Source organism: Equus caballus, chromosome 12, assembly GCF_041296265.1.
Source record: "Equus caballus isolate H_3958 breed thoroughbred chromosome 12, TB-T2T, whole genome shotgun sequence".
NCBI classification, from domain to species: domain Eukaryota; kingdom Metazoa; phylum Chordata; class Mammalia; order Perissodactyla; family Equidae; genus Equus; species Equus caballus.
The window spans coordinates 24,334,392-24,350,800 of NC_091695.1; the positions used below are offsets into that span (position 1 = coordinate 24,334,392).

At 36.0% G+C, this 16,409-nt stretch overlaps 1 protein-coding gene and 2 pseudogenes across 2 annotated transcripts; 1 reads left to right on the plus strand and 2 right to left on the minus strand.

Annotated features, from left to right (window-relative positions):
- Nucleotides 376-1,310, plus strand: OR9G25P (olfactory receptor family 9 subfamily G member 25, pseudogene; annotated as a pseudogene).
- Nucleotides 2,718-15,425, minus strand: OR9G4 (olfactory receptor family 9 subfamily G member 4). Of its 2 annotated transcripts, XM_070228567.1 has the most exons (3): nt 15,386-15,425; nt 7,033-7,116; nt 2,718-3,856 (listed from the first exon to the last, which is right to left on the minus strand). In XM_070228567.1, exon 3 carries the CDS (start codon nt 3,836-3,838, stop codon nt 2,900-2,902), a length of 939 nt encoding a protein of 312 aa, XP_070084668.1. In that variant the 5' UTR covers nt 3,839-3,856; nt 7,033-7,116; nt 15,386-15,425; the 3' UTR covers nt 2,718-2,899.
- OR9G10P (olfactory receptor family 9 subfamily G member 10, pseudogene) lies at nt 11,952-12,886 on the minus strand (annotated as a pseudogene).
- Nucleotides 15,426-16,409: the final 984 nt, after the last annotated feature.

A 16,409-nucleotide genomic window follows, 5' to 3' on the forward strand; every position in this document is an offset into this window, starting at 1 on the left:
TATAACCAATCAATTAATTTCCTTGTTTTGCTTCTATTTCTCTATAAAAACCTCTCCTCTAGCTCCTGTCCATGGAGGACTCCTAACCACATTCGGTTTGGTACTACCTGATTCAAATCAACGTATGTTCATATAAACTCTTGAAAATTTATATGTACCTAAGTCTATCTATTAACAACATATAATTGTAAATTCTGAGGAGTCTGTTGCAAAATGCAAACTCTTCTGAATTAAGCACTTATATTGCTGACTCTTAGACTTCAAGGTGTACCAGTGATCCAATGTTATTTATTTAACATATTTTTTCATTTATTTGCACAACAATTCAAGCTGAACTCTGATTTTCTCTTTTCTTAGGTGAGATTCCCTATAGCCATGGAGAGAAGCAATCACTCATTGACAGAGTTCATCCTGGTGAGCTTCACAACAGACTCTGTGATGCAGCTGGTCCTGTTTGTGGTGTTCCTTGGCATGTACTCTGTGACTGTGATAGGAAATACCACCCTTATAATGTTGATCTATAATTATTCTCTGTTGCACATGACCATATATCTTTTGACTGGGAAACTGTCTTTTCCAGGTTTCTGGTATTCTTCAGTCTACACCCCAAGGATCCTAGTGACCTGCATCTCTGAAAACAAAGCATCTCCTTTACTGGTGGTGTAGCTCAGTTCTTCTTCTCTGCTGGGCTAGGGTAGAGTGAGAGTTACCGTTGGCTGCCATGGCTTATGACTGCTATGTGGCCATTTCCAAATCCCTGCTTTATGCTGAGGCCATGTCAAGGAGATTGTGCATCTGTTTTGTTATATATTCCTATACTGGTGGTTTTGTTCAACGCAATAATACTCACCAGCCACACATTCACTTTGAATTTTTGTGATGACCATGTCATTGATGACTTTTTCTGTGATGTCCCACCCTTGGTGAAGTTGGCATGTGATGGGAAAGAGAGCTACCAGGCTGTAGTGTACCTCTTCCTGGCCTCCAACATCATTACCCTTACTATACTCATACTGGCCTCCTACTTCTTCATCATTGCCCCCATCTTGAGGATCCACTCCACCCAGGGCTGCCACAAAGCCTTCTCCACATGGTTGTCCCACCTGATCTCTGCCACCTTGTACTGTGGCTTTATGTTCCACATCTGCACTTGCCCAAATCCCAGCTATTCCCTGGAGAGAGATAAAATGGTTTCTACATTTTATACTGTGCTGTTTCCCATGTTCAACCCCATGATCTACAGTCTGAGGAATAAAGATGTGAAATAAGCTCTGAAAAAACTTTTCAGGTTAACACAATCTGAAGTCTAAATTAACATAAATTACTCAAATCAGTGCTCAGTGAAAATGGACTGCTTCCATGAAAGGCTAGGGAACTAGGTTAAAAAAAACTTTTTTTGCTTTTCACAGAAATCCAATGAAAGAGATTCTATTTCTTTGTATTAGTTTGTTTTGTTTTAGTGATTGAACTATAGTCTATACTGTAGAATATAGATTCAATTTAATATTGATATATTTTTTAGAAATCAGAATCAGAGTTTAATGCAAAATAGACATGTATATGTTACTTCTGGGATCACAAAGGATTGGATTCTACTTAAATATATCCCCTAAGAGTGACCCAATTATTTTTTTCCCTACATAATGGCCAGTAGAGGATGTCAAGAAAATTTATATGGATTCTTGAGATTTGTGCAATATACCACAAATCCTTCTTGTCCAATACCCACAGAACTTTTGTAGTAATGGAAGAATAAGGAATGTTAAGTATTTTGTGATGCAAGAAAGAGAGTAGTGACATATTAGATAATAAATGCAGATGAAAAGAAAGATAACAAATGTCAGATTTATTACAAATGGTGAAATGGCTACAATTATTTGTTCTAAAATTTAAATTTGTGCATTTTATAATTGTGCTCATTACAACAATAGCTATAATATTTCAATAACAAACTTCTTCCTTCTTGGTCTCAAACTAATTATTTGTCAAATGTAACTAATAATCCTTAATTTGCAGTCTTGTTAAAAAGAGTATTGAAAAAAATCAGCTAAACCTGTCATGTACTGAATATTGAGCTGTAGATGGAAAAAGAAAAACAAACAAGCATTGAGTCTAGAATATAGTGGGTTTTTGCTTACTGATTTGTTTGATTCCCTTGATGTTATTTTGTTTCATAGGAAATATGTTGTGTTATGGAATGAAAGATATGATAGCAGAGTACACATTCTCTGTGGAAGAGATCACTCCTTTTATGGTGATGGTAAAACCATAAAGATACATCTTTCTCCAAACATTTAGAACATTTAGAAAAGTGTTTTGGTCCCTTTGGTTTTTTATTTTTTGGGTTTTTTTTTTTTTTGTAATCTTAACCCTTAAATGTGTCGCCTAATATTAAATTGATATAAAATGCAAAAAGTTTACAAAGATTTTTTTCCTATTTACTCAATTAGAGCTTTATGAAGGAATTTGGAGGGACTGCTTTATGAAAAAATAAGTAATTGGAAAATCTTGAGAAAATTTCCACTATTTTAATGATTCCAAATATTTTTTCCCCATAACATAAAGCTTGTTTTCCAAACTTCAAATTCAAACAATACCCATGAAAACCATCCAATTCTCATGTTCTCTTCCCAAATCTCCCAAAGAAATGATGATAAATTTTACAAATATAGTATTACAAAGTATCAATATTGCGGGACATGAAACAATCCAATATTATAGGTTTAAAATCTTGTAATTACAACAAAATAATAATAAACAATTAAAAGTGGTTTGCTCAATGTTTCATTGTTTTAGGCAGAGTTTGTTGAGTTTACTTGAAATATTGCAACGTTTTCAAATATGTGTATAACCAAATGTTTGGAAAATACTTTTAGAGCATTCTGCAAAATTACAAACGTCATCTCTGTGGCCTTAGGGTCTGCATGGTTTTCCAGAAGGCCTCTTTGACGTCTTTGTTTCTCATGCTATAGATGAGAGGATTGAGCAATGGGTTGACCACAGTGTAGAACAAAGCAGCCACTTTGTCTTTCTCCAGGGAGTAGCTGGAACTTGGCCTTGAATACATGAAGAGCAAGGATCCATAGAAAAGCATGACTGAAACTAGGTGAGAAGCACAGGTGGAGAAGGCCTTGTACCTTCCTGAGGCTGTTTGGATCCTCAGGATAGCCAGAAGTATGTTGAAATAAGAAATCAGGATGGCAAGAATGCTGGAGAGGACTGTGAATCCCACCACACCCAGAAGGACTTTTTCATAGACGTGAGTTTCTGTACAAGACATTTTTACCAATGGTGGTGCATCACAGAAGAAGTGATCAATGATATTTTCATCACAGAAACTCAGACAGAAAGTATTGGCAGTATGGGCTATTGCATTCAAGAGCCCTCCTACATAGGAGCCAGCAACAAGTCCGGTACAGAGAGAACTGGACATAGTACTTGAATAAAGTAATGGATTACAGATAGCCATGTGGCGGTCATAGGCCATGACTGCTAGGAGATAGCACTCAGTGTAGGCGACAACACAAGAAAAGAACAACTGGGCTCCACATCCAGCCAAGGAAATGCGCTTATCTTCTGAGATACAAATGGCCAGGATTTTAGGAGTATACACAGAGGTGTACCAGAAATCCAAAAATGACAGATTGCCGATGAAAAAATACATAGGTGTGTGCAGGTGGGAATTAATATGGATTAAGATAACCAGGGTCATGTTCCCTGACAGTGTTATCAAGTAGAGTGTCAGAAATATTCCAAATAGAATCAGTTGCCACTGGGGGTTTGCTGAGAAGCCCACCAAGATGAATTCAGTCAGGGTGGTGCGATTTCCGACTTCCATATCAATAGAGGAGAAAGCCTGATAAAGATTATGAGAAAAAAAACTGTTTAGTATTTTTCTATTGAAAGAAATAAACAAAGATATCAATTAAGTCAACAATTACTAGAGGCTTATGGACTGTTATCCAATATTACCCAAGATGATATAATTTCAGACTGTTACTTGGGAACTGCTTGAATTGGAGTATAATCTGACCTTGGAATTAGTACTTTTACTCACTAATTGTTTAATGCAAGGTAAGTCCCTTAGTCTCCCCAAACATATGAGAACAATGAAGCCCCCTGACAAGTTGTCTAATCGAATACATAATCTCTGCCTGAAAACACGTAGCTCAATATTTGGTACATAAGGAACACTCAAAAAAAATTGAGTGTCCTTCATGTATTATTGAGAATTTATAGGTCATGCATCATGTTGGTAGTCACACAAAAACCAATGTATTGTCCTACTACTGCTACTATTAGTACAAATAGAAAAATATATTACAACTGTGGACAGATGGTATCCTGAGTCTTATACTTCATCTACTTAATCCTTTCCATAACTTTATAAGGTAGGTACTATTATGATCCTCATGAAATTTAAGAAACATTTTCAACATCACAGAATAGTCTACAGCAGAGCTGGTATTTCAACCCAGGGTTATATTTACCTAGAATATATGCTCATGTTCTCAACTGTTAAGTAATATATGTGTTTTATAGGTGAATTGTTTGCTCTTTTGGTCTCCTGGCTAAGGCAATCCTATAATCATCTGGCAACCTGAATTTCTTTACCTATTAAAAAGAGCATTAAAAAATTCTTTTATTAAACACTGCTTTTTTTTCACAATTCTCTAGTTGATGTGAGATTTATATACATAGTTAAGGCCTTTTTTTTTAATATAGTGAATGCTGACCTTTTGGAAGAACCAGTTTTTGGTGTCAAGCATATTCAAACATCATGAATCCTTCCAAGTTGAAATTCCAAAGTTCTCAGAGAGAAGCAAAGGTGGTATCTAATTTAAAACGTTACAGAATTAGGGCTGATGCCCTAGTAGTCAGCTGACTTTCCCACTAGGTTTAAGGCAGTGGGAGAAAGCTAAAACCAAGAGGACTGTGGTTTACTTCAATGTTTAAAATATTTGCCTTTGAGCTAAACCAGAGCCAATGTTGTAACTAGATTGCAAATCCAAGTTTTCTACCTCAAGTTCTACTGTTACCATTTATTCGTTAGTGAGGTACCTTAACCTTTCAAATGTAGGTGATGATGTTCAGAGAGGATCTGACTTCACTGATGGCACTCTGGTAAAAACATCTTGGAGTCCTGAATACAATTCCATTTTTTCACTAGTATATAATGAATCTTTTCTTGATAGCACACAGAGTACAGATGCTTTATGCATACACACAAGATTCTATAAGCTGTCTCTAACTTACCTTTATAAAGGTCTCTCTTACCACTCCTCCTCATTGATTTAGTATTTCAACCGAACTATATTATTCACATGATTGATTTCCTCATAATATCCTCACACATCCTGGGTGTTTCACAGTTATAATGCTTTCCTATTATTCATTTATACAATACAACTTTTTTCTGAATATGCTGAAGCTTGAGTAGAATTATCTTGGCAGAAATGTATAGTTTTTATACTCATAATGTATAAAATGGTGGGTTATAGCCATAAACTCAGTGGTTACTATGAACTTTCTCTGCTATGTTATCACTCATCTTTACAAGGAAAAATGTCTGGTACTTAATAAGTTCATTTTTAATACAATACAATTTGGGCAAAAATGAAATATCTGGACAGAGCTAATTACTACTCCTCTACTACTACCCTCTAAAGAGGCAAATAGCTGATAAAATAAATTTTCCAGTCTAAGATCAAATTCTTCTCAGAAGAATAGATATTTAAATGAGACCTGAAAAATGAGCCCAATGCTAGCCCATTGTCAGGGTAAAGAGAGAGAGGAAAGCAGTTACATGAGAAGAAAGAACACAAAACAGAACCCTCCCCTGAGAGAGAGTCTGGTGAGTTTAAGGAGCAGAGAGAGATTAAACAAAGATTGAGATGGAGGAGGGAACCAGGGATAAGCCACAAGAGCTACCAGATCACAGAGCTTACTGAAAACCTTATTAAGGATTTTGACATTCAAACCAATACAAATGGAAGCCATCGCTATTATGAGGAGGTAACATGGTCAGATTTATCATTTTAAAGTTTACTTTGGGTGCAGATCAGAGAATGGATTGAAATGGAGGAAAAGTTCCCTCTTAACAGGAATGTCTCTGAAATCTTCAGTTGTCTACTATGCGTTGAGACCAGTCCTCTGGTAAAGGCACAAAAAAGAGGCATTCAAAATTCGAAATAGAATTGCTAAGGCTCGTATAAACTGGGACAGTATCCTGATAGACAGGACTCAAAGACTGTCAGTCTCAACCTCTCTTCTAGCCAAGAATGTGCATTTATACAGGAATTTAACCTCAAAATACTAGAAAAGTTTTAAAGACAAGATCCTTTCAAAGTACTAGTTGATAATGAAAGCATCACCTCTCTATCTTTACACAAGAAAGTAGAAAGTTGTGGAAGGAATGGATAAATCAATTTGATGAAAGCTTTAGAACATAGAATTAAATGAAAGATACAGTTATCATTCTGAATTCTGTGTGAAATATAGTTGTATCTCAAATTCATCACATTATATTTTGTACAAAAGCTCTAATTTTAAAAGAGAAAGAGTTAAATTAACCACTAACCAATAATCTATGTGATATGTGACAAAAGAAAGACTACAGTTCTTTACTGATTCCTTGATTTCAAGACTAGATTTTGTGATTCTAACCTTGGAGTCAGCCATGGCTTTGTGGTTTGTCGTGGCCAATAGTTTACAGCACAGACAGTGCTATGCAGATGCGAAAGTCTGGGTCTCAAGAGGCTTTGCAAACTTCTCTTCTCACTTTTCAAATCCTGCTACCACAATGTAAATGAGCCTTAGTTAGCTTGCTGAATAATGAGACATCTGCCTGTGTTCTCTTTGTGACCCCAGCTGACAACAAGCTGTCCCCCAGACATGTTAGTGGATCCATTCTTCATCATCCAGCTCTCAACTGAGCTAACAGCTAATCACAAACCTAAGAGCACAAACCCAGGTTAGAGCCAACATGTCTGACATAAGTAGATGTGCATAATTACAGAATTGAAATGGTACCTGCAGTCAAATCTTGATTCCACTCAGTAGTAGTTCTTCAATCTTGGGAAAGTCTTTAACAACCTCCAAGCCACATTTCTTTACCTTTTAAAAGGTAAGAAAAGTGTCAGTGCTATGTAGATCAAATGCATATCTCAGAACATGGTCAGAAAACATGCATAACTGATGGTATCTACTTTTACTCTCCAAAGCATAAATACTACCTGACTTATTTCTAAAATCTGAACTTCAGGGAAAAAAAGAGAAAGCCACTTTTCTACAAGGAAATAATTTAATCCAGAAGGATGATATATTTCAGAATCTTTCTAAAATCCTCAAAGTTAATATTTTTGTCACCTACACGCAAGCAATTTGACAAAGGAGTGTCAGGCTTGAAAGTGAACAGTTCATTGGCCTTGGATTGAGGAGTCTTGTGATAAGGATGGAGGCTGAAGCTTAATCACCAGTGTTACTTTAAGAGCATCACAGGTCCTCTCTGAACTTAATTTCATCCATATGAAAAAATTGGTCAATCCTTTTCCAGTAGCCACCTTTTAGGTTATCAGTTTGTTAGCATCTCTTGTAAAATCTATCATAAAGATAAGAATAGAAACCTCAGCTACAACAATGCAGTGTGTTAGAAGAGATTAGCAATCCTTATGTATGCATATATTTCTGGATATTTGTGGCATTATCTTGGTTAAAGGGAGACATGGAATATACCAAAGACAGGAGCATCCTTTTCACTATAAGATTTGCATGTTCATACTTATTTCCCTAAAAATCAATCATGTGAGCTTGTGTACATTCTCCAACTACAGCGTTCCTTTGTTTATCTAAAATTTTAATGGCTCTTAAACTTTTGGAATCCTAGACCTCCTAAAGAATGTGGTAGAAGCAATGATTCTTCTCCCAACCTCCAAAATGTAGATATGTATAAGCACACCCAATTTTAGAGGGTTCACAAATCCTCAGAAATCTATCATTAGATTTTGTCATTATGATTCTCAATTAAAAATTCTACCACAGGGGTCTGGCCCCATGTCTGAGTGGTTAAGTTCGTGCACTCAGCTTCAACAGCCCAGGGTTTTGGTGGTTTGGATCCTGGGCTTGGACCTAGCACTGCTGATCAAGCTGTGATGAGGTGGCATCCCACATGGCAGAACTAGAGGGACCTGCAACTAGAATATACACCTATATACTGGGGCACTTTGGGGAGAAGGAGAAAAAAGAAGATTGTCAACAGATGTTAGCTCAGGGCCAATCTTTAAAAAAAAAATCCCACCACTAAAAGATGCCTAAGTTTTTTTTCAGTGCTAACACTATAATTAAAAGAGATGAGTAATAATTATTTCAAACTCTGCATGTTTACAGTTGAATTCCCAATATTCACTCCCCAAAATTGATCAATCTGCTCATTTATCATATCAGGTAATAAACCTACTTTTCCAGTTTCTCAAGTCACAAATTAGGAAACAACCTACTCTCTTCTACCTCTTCTTCAATCTTCCAAGAAATCCTGGCATCCTTACCTGGAAAACACATCCTGAATCTGAGCACTTCTCACCACCTCCACGACTACCAGTCTGGTCTAAGAGATCATCAGGTTTTGCCAGGAATATTGTGATAGCCTTCTAACTGGTCCACACACTTGTACCTCGATAGCCTATTTTCAATATTTCAATCAGTATGGTCCTTCAAAAAATATTGTCACAAGTAACTTTAGGATTGTTCTTAAAACCACACTAAAATCCTTGTAATTTATTCCAAGCTAAATTCAAGTGCCATGCAATGTCCTAAAGGTCCTCCAAAGTACCAGCCCTCCATTACCTGCAGGTGCAAATCTCCTAAGACTCACCTCTTGCTTCATTCTGCTCCAGCTTTGCTGATTTTCTTACTGTTTCTCAAAAATGACAATCCTGCCTCAGTATCAAAGATTTCAGAATTGTTTATTCCTCTGCCTGAAAAACTATTTACCGGTTATTTGCTAGGCTTACACCCTCATCTCTTTTATGTTCTATTCAAATATCATTTTCAGACTAAGACTCGGCCTCATCACTATTTTAAATACCATGCCCCCTTCCCACCAACAATCCCCTTGTTTCTTTTTCTTCTCGACTCTGCTCTATTTTCTCCCACACCTATTGTCATCATCTAATTCCTGTTTATTAAATTTATTGTCCATTTTCTCCCCACCAGAATATATTAACCATGGAGCAACACGATTTTTTTGTTTTGTTTACTTCTGTTTCCCAACATACAGAACAGTTTATAGTAACTAATTAGCACTCAATAAATATTTCTATAATGAATAAATGGGTAACTACCTTTGTACCTTGAAGCTATTTTTCCCAAAGTATTGTCTACTACTAACCTAGCTCAAACTATTCAGGACTAATCTACCCTGATAGGGAAATCTCTGGCTCAGTGTAGTTATCATTAATAAAAAGGAGGAGTAAATAAAGAGAAGATTCATAAGCATCAAACTCATAACCATAAAGATGGAGTAAAATCCGTTTTGAATTTGAAATAAATTGCAATTAAAATGTGAATGTAAAGTAAAAGACACAGGAAATGTCAGAGACAATCATGCTAAGCATTCCGTGTAGAACGTCTTGTCAACCTGTGTGTTCCCCTGCAGAAGCTCTGTTCCCTGCTTCCTTCACTGAAACACTTAAATTCTGTGGAAGAATATGTCCCTCTAGGACCGAAAAATGAGTACAAAGAACTGAAAATACCATACTTTAGTAGTTTGGACAGCACAGAATATCACAACCACTAGAGTGAAAAGGCATGTCATCTCTTTTGTCCTCTTAATTTCTCCACTGTGTAAGTGAATGTATGATGACCCACCATAACTACCACACTGAATTTTGATTTCTACAGGAGGGTTACGTATACTATAGGTTGGAATCCTATTTAAGATAGTGTGTGAGTGTGTGTGTGTGAGTGTGTGTGTGTGTGTCTGTTTGGCATAACAACAATCCTTTGAGAGACAGGTCAGACTCTGTATCTCCCTTCTAATCACAGTTGAAGTCACAGAGACCAAACAATATAGCTTTCCTTGATCGCAATTTCTTACCCTTGGTCAGGAAGGACACTCCTGGAAGTAACACACTTTTTCCTCCCCTTTGATGTTTTCGTGTGCTCTGTTGGGCACAATATATGTATTTCCCCAAGAGCCCTTTGTGAATCCTTCCATAGAGCATTCCAGAAATATGCATCTCAGTCTCCAGAGACTCAATTAGAGTTCATTTGGAGTATGGAGATCATATATTAATTATGACAAGATGAAATTAGGAATATTTTATTAAGTACATTCTCTTAAGGGATCTAAGTTACAATAGAATCATTAAATGTGTCTGATGGTAAAAACTCTCCAAATTGCACTAATTACAACGTTCTAGAATATATCATACAGTCCATAACTTTTTTCCTTGCCATATGCTCCTCTCTCTCTTCTAGCCTATCCTCCCTTATCTCATTCATAAAGAAACTATCAATCCCAATGTTATAGATTGAATTATATCCCCCTGAAATTCATATACTGATGCTCTAATGCCCAGTAACTCAGAATGTGACTGTATTTGAGATAGTGTCTTTGTAGAGGTGATTAAATGAAAATCAGGTGGTTAGGGTGTGCAGCTTGATTGCTGCCTTTATAAAAAGAAGGAATGGAAATTCGGACACAAAGAGACACCAGGGATGGATGTGAGCAGAGAAAAGACCATTTCATGACACAGTAAGAGACTGGCCATCTGCAAACTAAGGAAAGATGCCTCAGAAGAAAGCAACCATGACTGCACTTGAATCTTGGCCTTTTAGCCTCCAGAACTGTCAGAAAATAAATTTCTGTTATCTACATGACCCAATGTGTGGTATGTTTTTACAGTAGCCCAGGCAATTTAATATACTTGCTTATCAACACTAGGGCTTATTAATGTTTATGCAATCCATATTTTACATGTAGAAAGACTAATAAAATTAGGAAATGTAATGCATTAAAACAAATATTCTCAAATTTTTCATTAATTCATACACAACACTTAACAAGTAAAGAAATATAAATATTCCTAGAAACCTAATTGTCATTAATTATTGCTTCACCTCATAGACATTTCCATTTTGAAAGTTATCCTAGAAGTAAAACTTTCTGAAATTTATCTCTCTACTTATCCATCTATTCCTATCTCGATCTCCATTTCTATCTATTTCATATAACTGCTATATTTTTGCCCTTAGTTCTTTAATTTAGGGAGAAAATACCCATTTATTGAAAAGTTAAGAGTGACTTTTGTAAAGATACTTGTTACTTTCTCTATTTATTATCAAGGAAATATTTGTATGATGGTAACCAAGAAATGAGAGTCAGAAAGAAAAAAATAAATTTATTTCCAAGGACATTTTACAGTAGAAATTTACTTACAACCTCCTAATTGACTCTGTCTCCCAACAAATTGGGTAAGAGGATTTGGAGTCAGATGTTCTGGGTTTGCATTCCTATTTTCCTCACCTATGAACTACATGATTTGAAGGAAGTCATTTAATCCACATAAACAAGGCAATGATTCCATCACCGAGTCTCTTATTCCTATCTATAGATTACAATATTATACATGCAAGCAACTTATGAACTGCAAGTGAATATTGCAAAAAACAACAAGTGCTGTCTTTCAAGCTTCTTAAATCTCAGTAATTTTATAGACTTTATTTCAAGATAGCAGACAAAGCAGTTTTTTTCAAATGCCTCAGGCTCATTTATTTTAAAAATACATTCAAAGACATTAGTGCAAACTGAAAAAACAACACAGACTGATATTTCAACATTATCCAAAGATTTTTTTTCTATTTTATGTATTTCTGAGATTACAGGCTGATAATATTAACAGGAAGATCATCTGTGAAATAACATATAGCCATTGTTCACCAAATGTTTTCATTTAAAAAGAGTTTACTGAGTCTAACATTTTATTCAGGGCTTTTTTAACATCTTTATTCCTTAAGCTATAGATCAAGGGATTCAACATTGGAATCACCACAGTATAGAACACCGACACAACTTTGTCCCTTTCCAATGCATAGCTAGTACTTGGTCGGGAGTAAATGAAGAGAATTGAACCATAGTACAAGGTGACAGCTGTCAAGTGAGAGCTACAAGTGGAGAGGCCTTGAGGCGCCCTTGGGTGGAGAGGATGTTTAAGATGGCAGCAATAATGAAGAGGTAGGAGGCAATAATAAGCATGGAAAGAGTGATGACATTGGAGGCAAGTATGAAATAGAGCACAGCCTGGTAGCTCTCCTTCATATCACAGGCCAACTTTACAAGTGGGGGCAGATCACAGAAGAAATCATCAATGATGTTGTTGCCACAGAAGCTCAGGGTAAATGTCTCACTAGTGATGATGGTTGAATTAAGAAAGCCACCTATGTATGAAGTTGCAACAAGACTGGCACATAAACTTTCAGACATAGCCTGGGAATAAATCAAGGGCTTAGAGATGGCCACATAGCGGTCATAAGCCATGGCAGCCAAAAGATAACATTCACTATAAGGCAGACCAGCTGAGAAGAAGAACTGAGCTAGGCAGTCAGCAAAAGAGATGCTTTTGTCATCAGAGATGCAGGTCATCAGAATTTTGGGGGCATAGACAGAAGAGTACCACAGATCCAAGAATGACAGGTTTCCAATGAAGAAATACATGGGTGTGTGGAGCCGAGAATCAGCACAGATCAGAGAAACCAGAGTGATGTTCCCAAAGAGACTGAGGATGTAAATGATAAGGAAGATAAGAAAGAGCACTCTCTGTAACCGCAAATCCGCTGTGAACCCCAAAAGTATGAACTCTTTCACTTTGGTGAAATTTTTCTCATCCATCGTTTTTGGGTTTCTATGCTCCTTTTCTGTGACAAGATTAATGAATAAATCATGATTTAAGATACCAGTATATCAGCTCCCCTGTCATTTGCCATTTTACATGATTGAAAAATCCAACTGCTGTGTTTACATTGTCAATTGTGAGAGATGTTTATGCTGAACTGGTTATTATTGTTGTTGGATAACTGGGAAATCTTTCTATGCTGCTGTGAGAGACGAGTTATTATGAACATAACATAGTGTGTGTCACCTTATATTTTTAAACTAATTTTCTTACTGTTTGAAGGAGCGATTTGTATATCTTCTTTTCCACTTGCATAAAGGGTGATTGAAAGCCAAGTGGAAGATATGAAAAAGAGGATTTGAAAAGATGCACTAACTTCTCTTCAGGTCTGGGAATCTTTTTGTCTTTTCCCAGAGAATTACATATGGTAGCACATCTATATTATTTTAACTATATATTGGAATATATTTAAAAGTGCATTTTACTTTAATTTCTACAAAGATAATATTTATATCTTCTTCAACTTTTCAACAACAAAACAAAGAACATAGCTTTACATAGTGTTGAAAATGTTAACTTGAATAATATAATAGATTTACAAAGATAATAGCAATTTGAGACAATAGCTACCTGTATGACGCTCAATGTTCAGTGAATGGAAGTATTCAAATTAATTAATGGATAATTGTGTTCATAATGAGGTTGAATTTCCTATAGAATCAAGATTTTTAAAAAGAAAGAAACCAAAAAACCTAAACTGCCCAAACTGAATGATTTTAGGAAACATGGTAGGCTGAATAATGTCCCCTATAGATATCCAAGTTCTAATTCCTGAAACCTGTGCATATTACGTCATATGGGAAAAACGTTATTAAATTAAGAATCTTGAGATGGGTAGATTAGATGAGGCCAAAATGCAATCTCAAATATTTTTATATGAGGGAAGCAGAGGGAGATTTGACTACAGACACACGAGCACAAGAGGATAAGACAATGGAAACTCAGAAGCAGAGATTGGCTTCCTCAAGAAGCCAGAGGAAGCAAGGAATGGATTCTCCACTGGAGATTCTGGATGGAGTGCGAACCTCCAACACTTTGATTTTGGTTCAGTAACATGAGTTTGTAATTTTAACCTCCAGAACTGTGAGGGAATAAATTTCTATAGTTTTAAGCCACTATGTTTTTGGTATTTTGTTAATACAGGAAGTTATGGACCTCAACCACTAACAATCTTCTTTTCCTTGAAGGTAGAAGACGGAGACAGAATTATTGCCAGCATTGAGGGAAGCATCCTTTCTGTTTGTCTACATTACATCCAAGGGGTCCCTACTATACCTTACTAAAATCAAAACAGTGCTGAATGTTGATTGTCAGGGGTCTGAATTGACAGGGGATGTAATAATTCTGCTATTAGATCCAAGACTTTAAAATCTTCTCTGCTAGGGGAGAAAACAAACACAAAAACAAAAATTTAATCTTGGTCATATGCTTGGCTATGGACTTAAAATTGAGCTAGAAAAATAAAGAATTGCTCTCTTGGAACTGTATCTATTTGATGTTAAAAATCTATAATTTTTAACTCTAAAATATATATTAATGTTATAGTTATCATCAAAGTAGAAATTCTTCACAATAACCGAAAAGAAGATCGGAATAAGTGAACTTTCAATTCCTTTAGAATTTCAAGGGTGTCAGATGCTAAGGTCATTTTTGTCAAATTGTGGGAAGCAGCTTGAGACTAAGAACCAAAAGATCTGGATTTGATCTTAATTGGCTGCTACCATCTTTAAATAAAATTATAACCTCCCAAGCTCTATTTTCTCACCTAGTTTTCTTAGTTCAGTGGCCTTTTTGAGATCACAGATGTGATTAACCACTGTGAAAACTAGAAGTTAAAACTGTATATTGCATTGTCTGTGATTTCTTAATCTCTGTACTCTGTGAGTCAGATATATTTACTTTACCTCCCAGGGATTTCCAATTGTACCTATGCTATCAACTCCCTAGAGTTTCATGTGTTCTCATGCAGAAATTTCTTATTTAATATGTGGATTTTACCCAAGTTGGGCAATTGCTGGGTTTCTTCACAGAATTACAACTGGGAATGAAAATTGCAAGACATACTTCTTACCTAATGTCTTGTTTTCCTCTACAGTTATTAAATAATTTTAAAAACTTAAGTGTGATTATATATGTGTTTGAATGTGTATATTAATGCTTTTCAAAAAAAAAGGGTTAAAGTTATCTTGGTGTGAGAGATAAAACACAGGTAAGCAACATAAATTAAGGAAATGTGAAAAGGAAAAACAAGCCATGGACATAAAATGGAAGCAAGGATAAACCTGTTTTGAATCGATTAGTCCAATCCATGGCTCTGTGAAGACCACAGATCTGATCAAAACTTTCTAGCAGCCCATATATACAATTAGTAGCATGAAAAGGACAAGCAAACCAACCAAAAAGTTTGACAATATATTACCACTTTTGATACAAACCTGAAATTATTTCTCCCAAGATTTCTTGTAAAGACAATGACTGGAAAAAAAATGTATAACATATTAAATGGTATTGTTATATATGTAGACACAAAACAGAGTTTTTTTCAGCTACATTTACTTGCCAGTAATTTGGAGCCTTAAGGCTGGCTGCATACTTTCTTAGACTGGAGGGGCCCTGAGACCCTTCTCCCCACAAAACATATCTCCTCCCCCATCCGCCACACATCTTCCTTCACTCAGAGGCCTTTTTAAGACATAGATGCCTCTGGGAGTGGTTGCTCACTTAACTCTCAGTGATCTCTCATTCTTCTCCAGGCATAACTCACCTACCATTTCTGTCATTCAGTTTGATATGTTAATCAGATACTTCTTGAGTAACGTATTAATTAGAAGTGTACAGTATGGTCCCAAAGATTTGTATCTATATCTCTATATTTTGTATTATATTTGCATTCCTTCTCTTAAGGAGCTCTTGCCCCATGCAATGCCTGTCATAGAATAAAAAACATTTTAAGTTCATGAAAATATTTCGTTATTTTATTTTTTCTATACTTGACCTACTCTAAGGACTAGTAGGCTTCCTGAAAGATAACAGAAGAGACAATGGTGGGCCACACACAGCTTTAGAGGATATATGAGAATGAAAACATCCATCAAGTGCACATCCAATTGCCTGTTTCATTGAAAGATTAAATAAGGCTGGAAGAAAGTGCATGTGGAGACATTTCAGCTTCCCTTATCAAATACAATTATAAGAAGAAAACTTTATTCTATCTCACAAAGTAGAATTATGTCACGGTTTGATATCATTATGAATTGTTTTGAGGTCAGCCCTGATTGCCTAGTGGTTAAAGTTTGGTGTGCTCTGTTTCAGCTGCCCAGGTTTGGTTCCCGGACATGGAACCACAGCACTTGTCTATCAGCGGCCATGCTGTTGTGGCAGCTCATATTAAAAAAAAAAAGAAAAGAGGAAGACTGGCAACAGGTGTTAGCTCAGGGCAAATGTTTCCCAGCAAAAAAA

What these genes read in the sequence shown, in the direction of transcription:
- OR9G4 (XM_070228567.1), bottom strand. Translation starts at nt 3,838, where the DNA reads ATGGAAGTCGGAAATCGCACCACCCTGACTGAATTCATCTTGGTGGGC.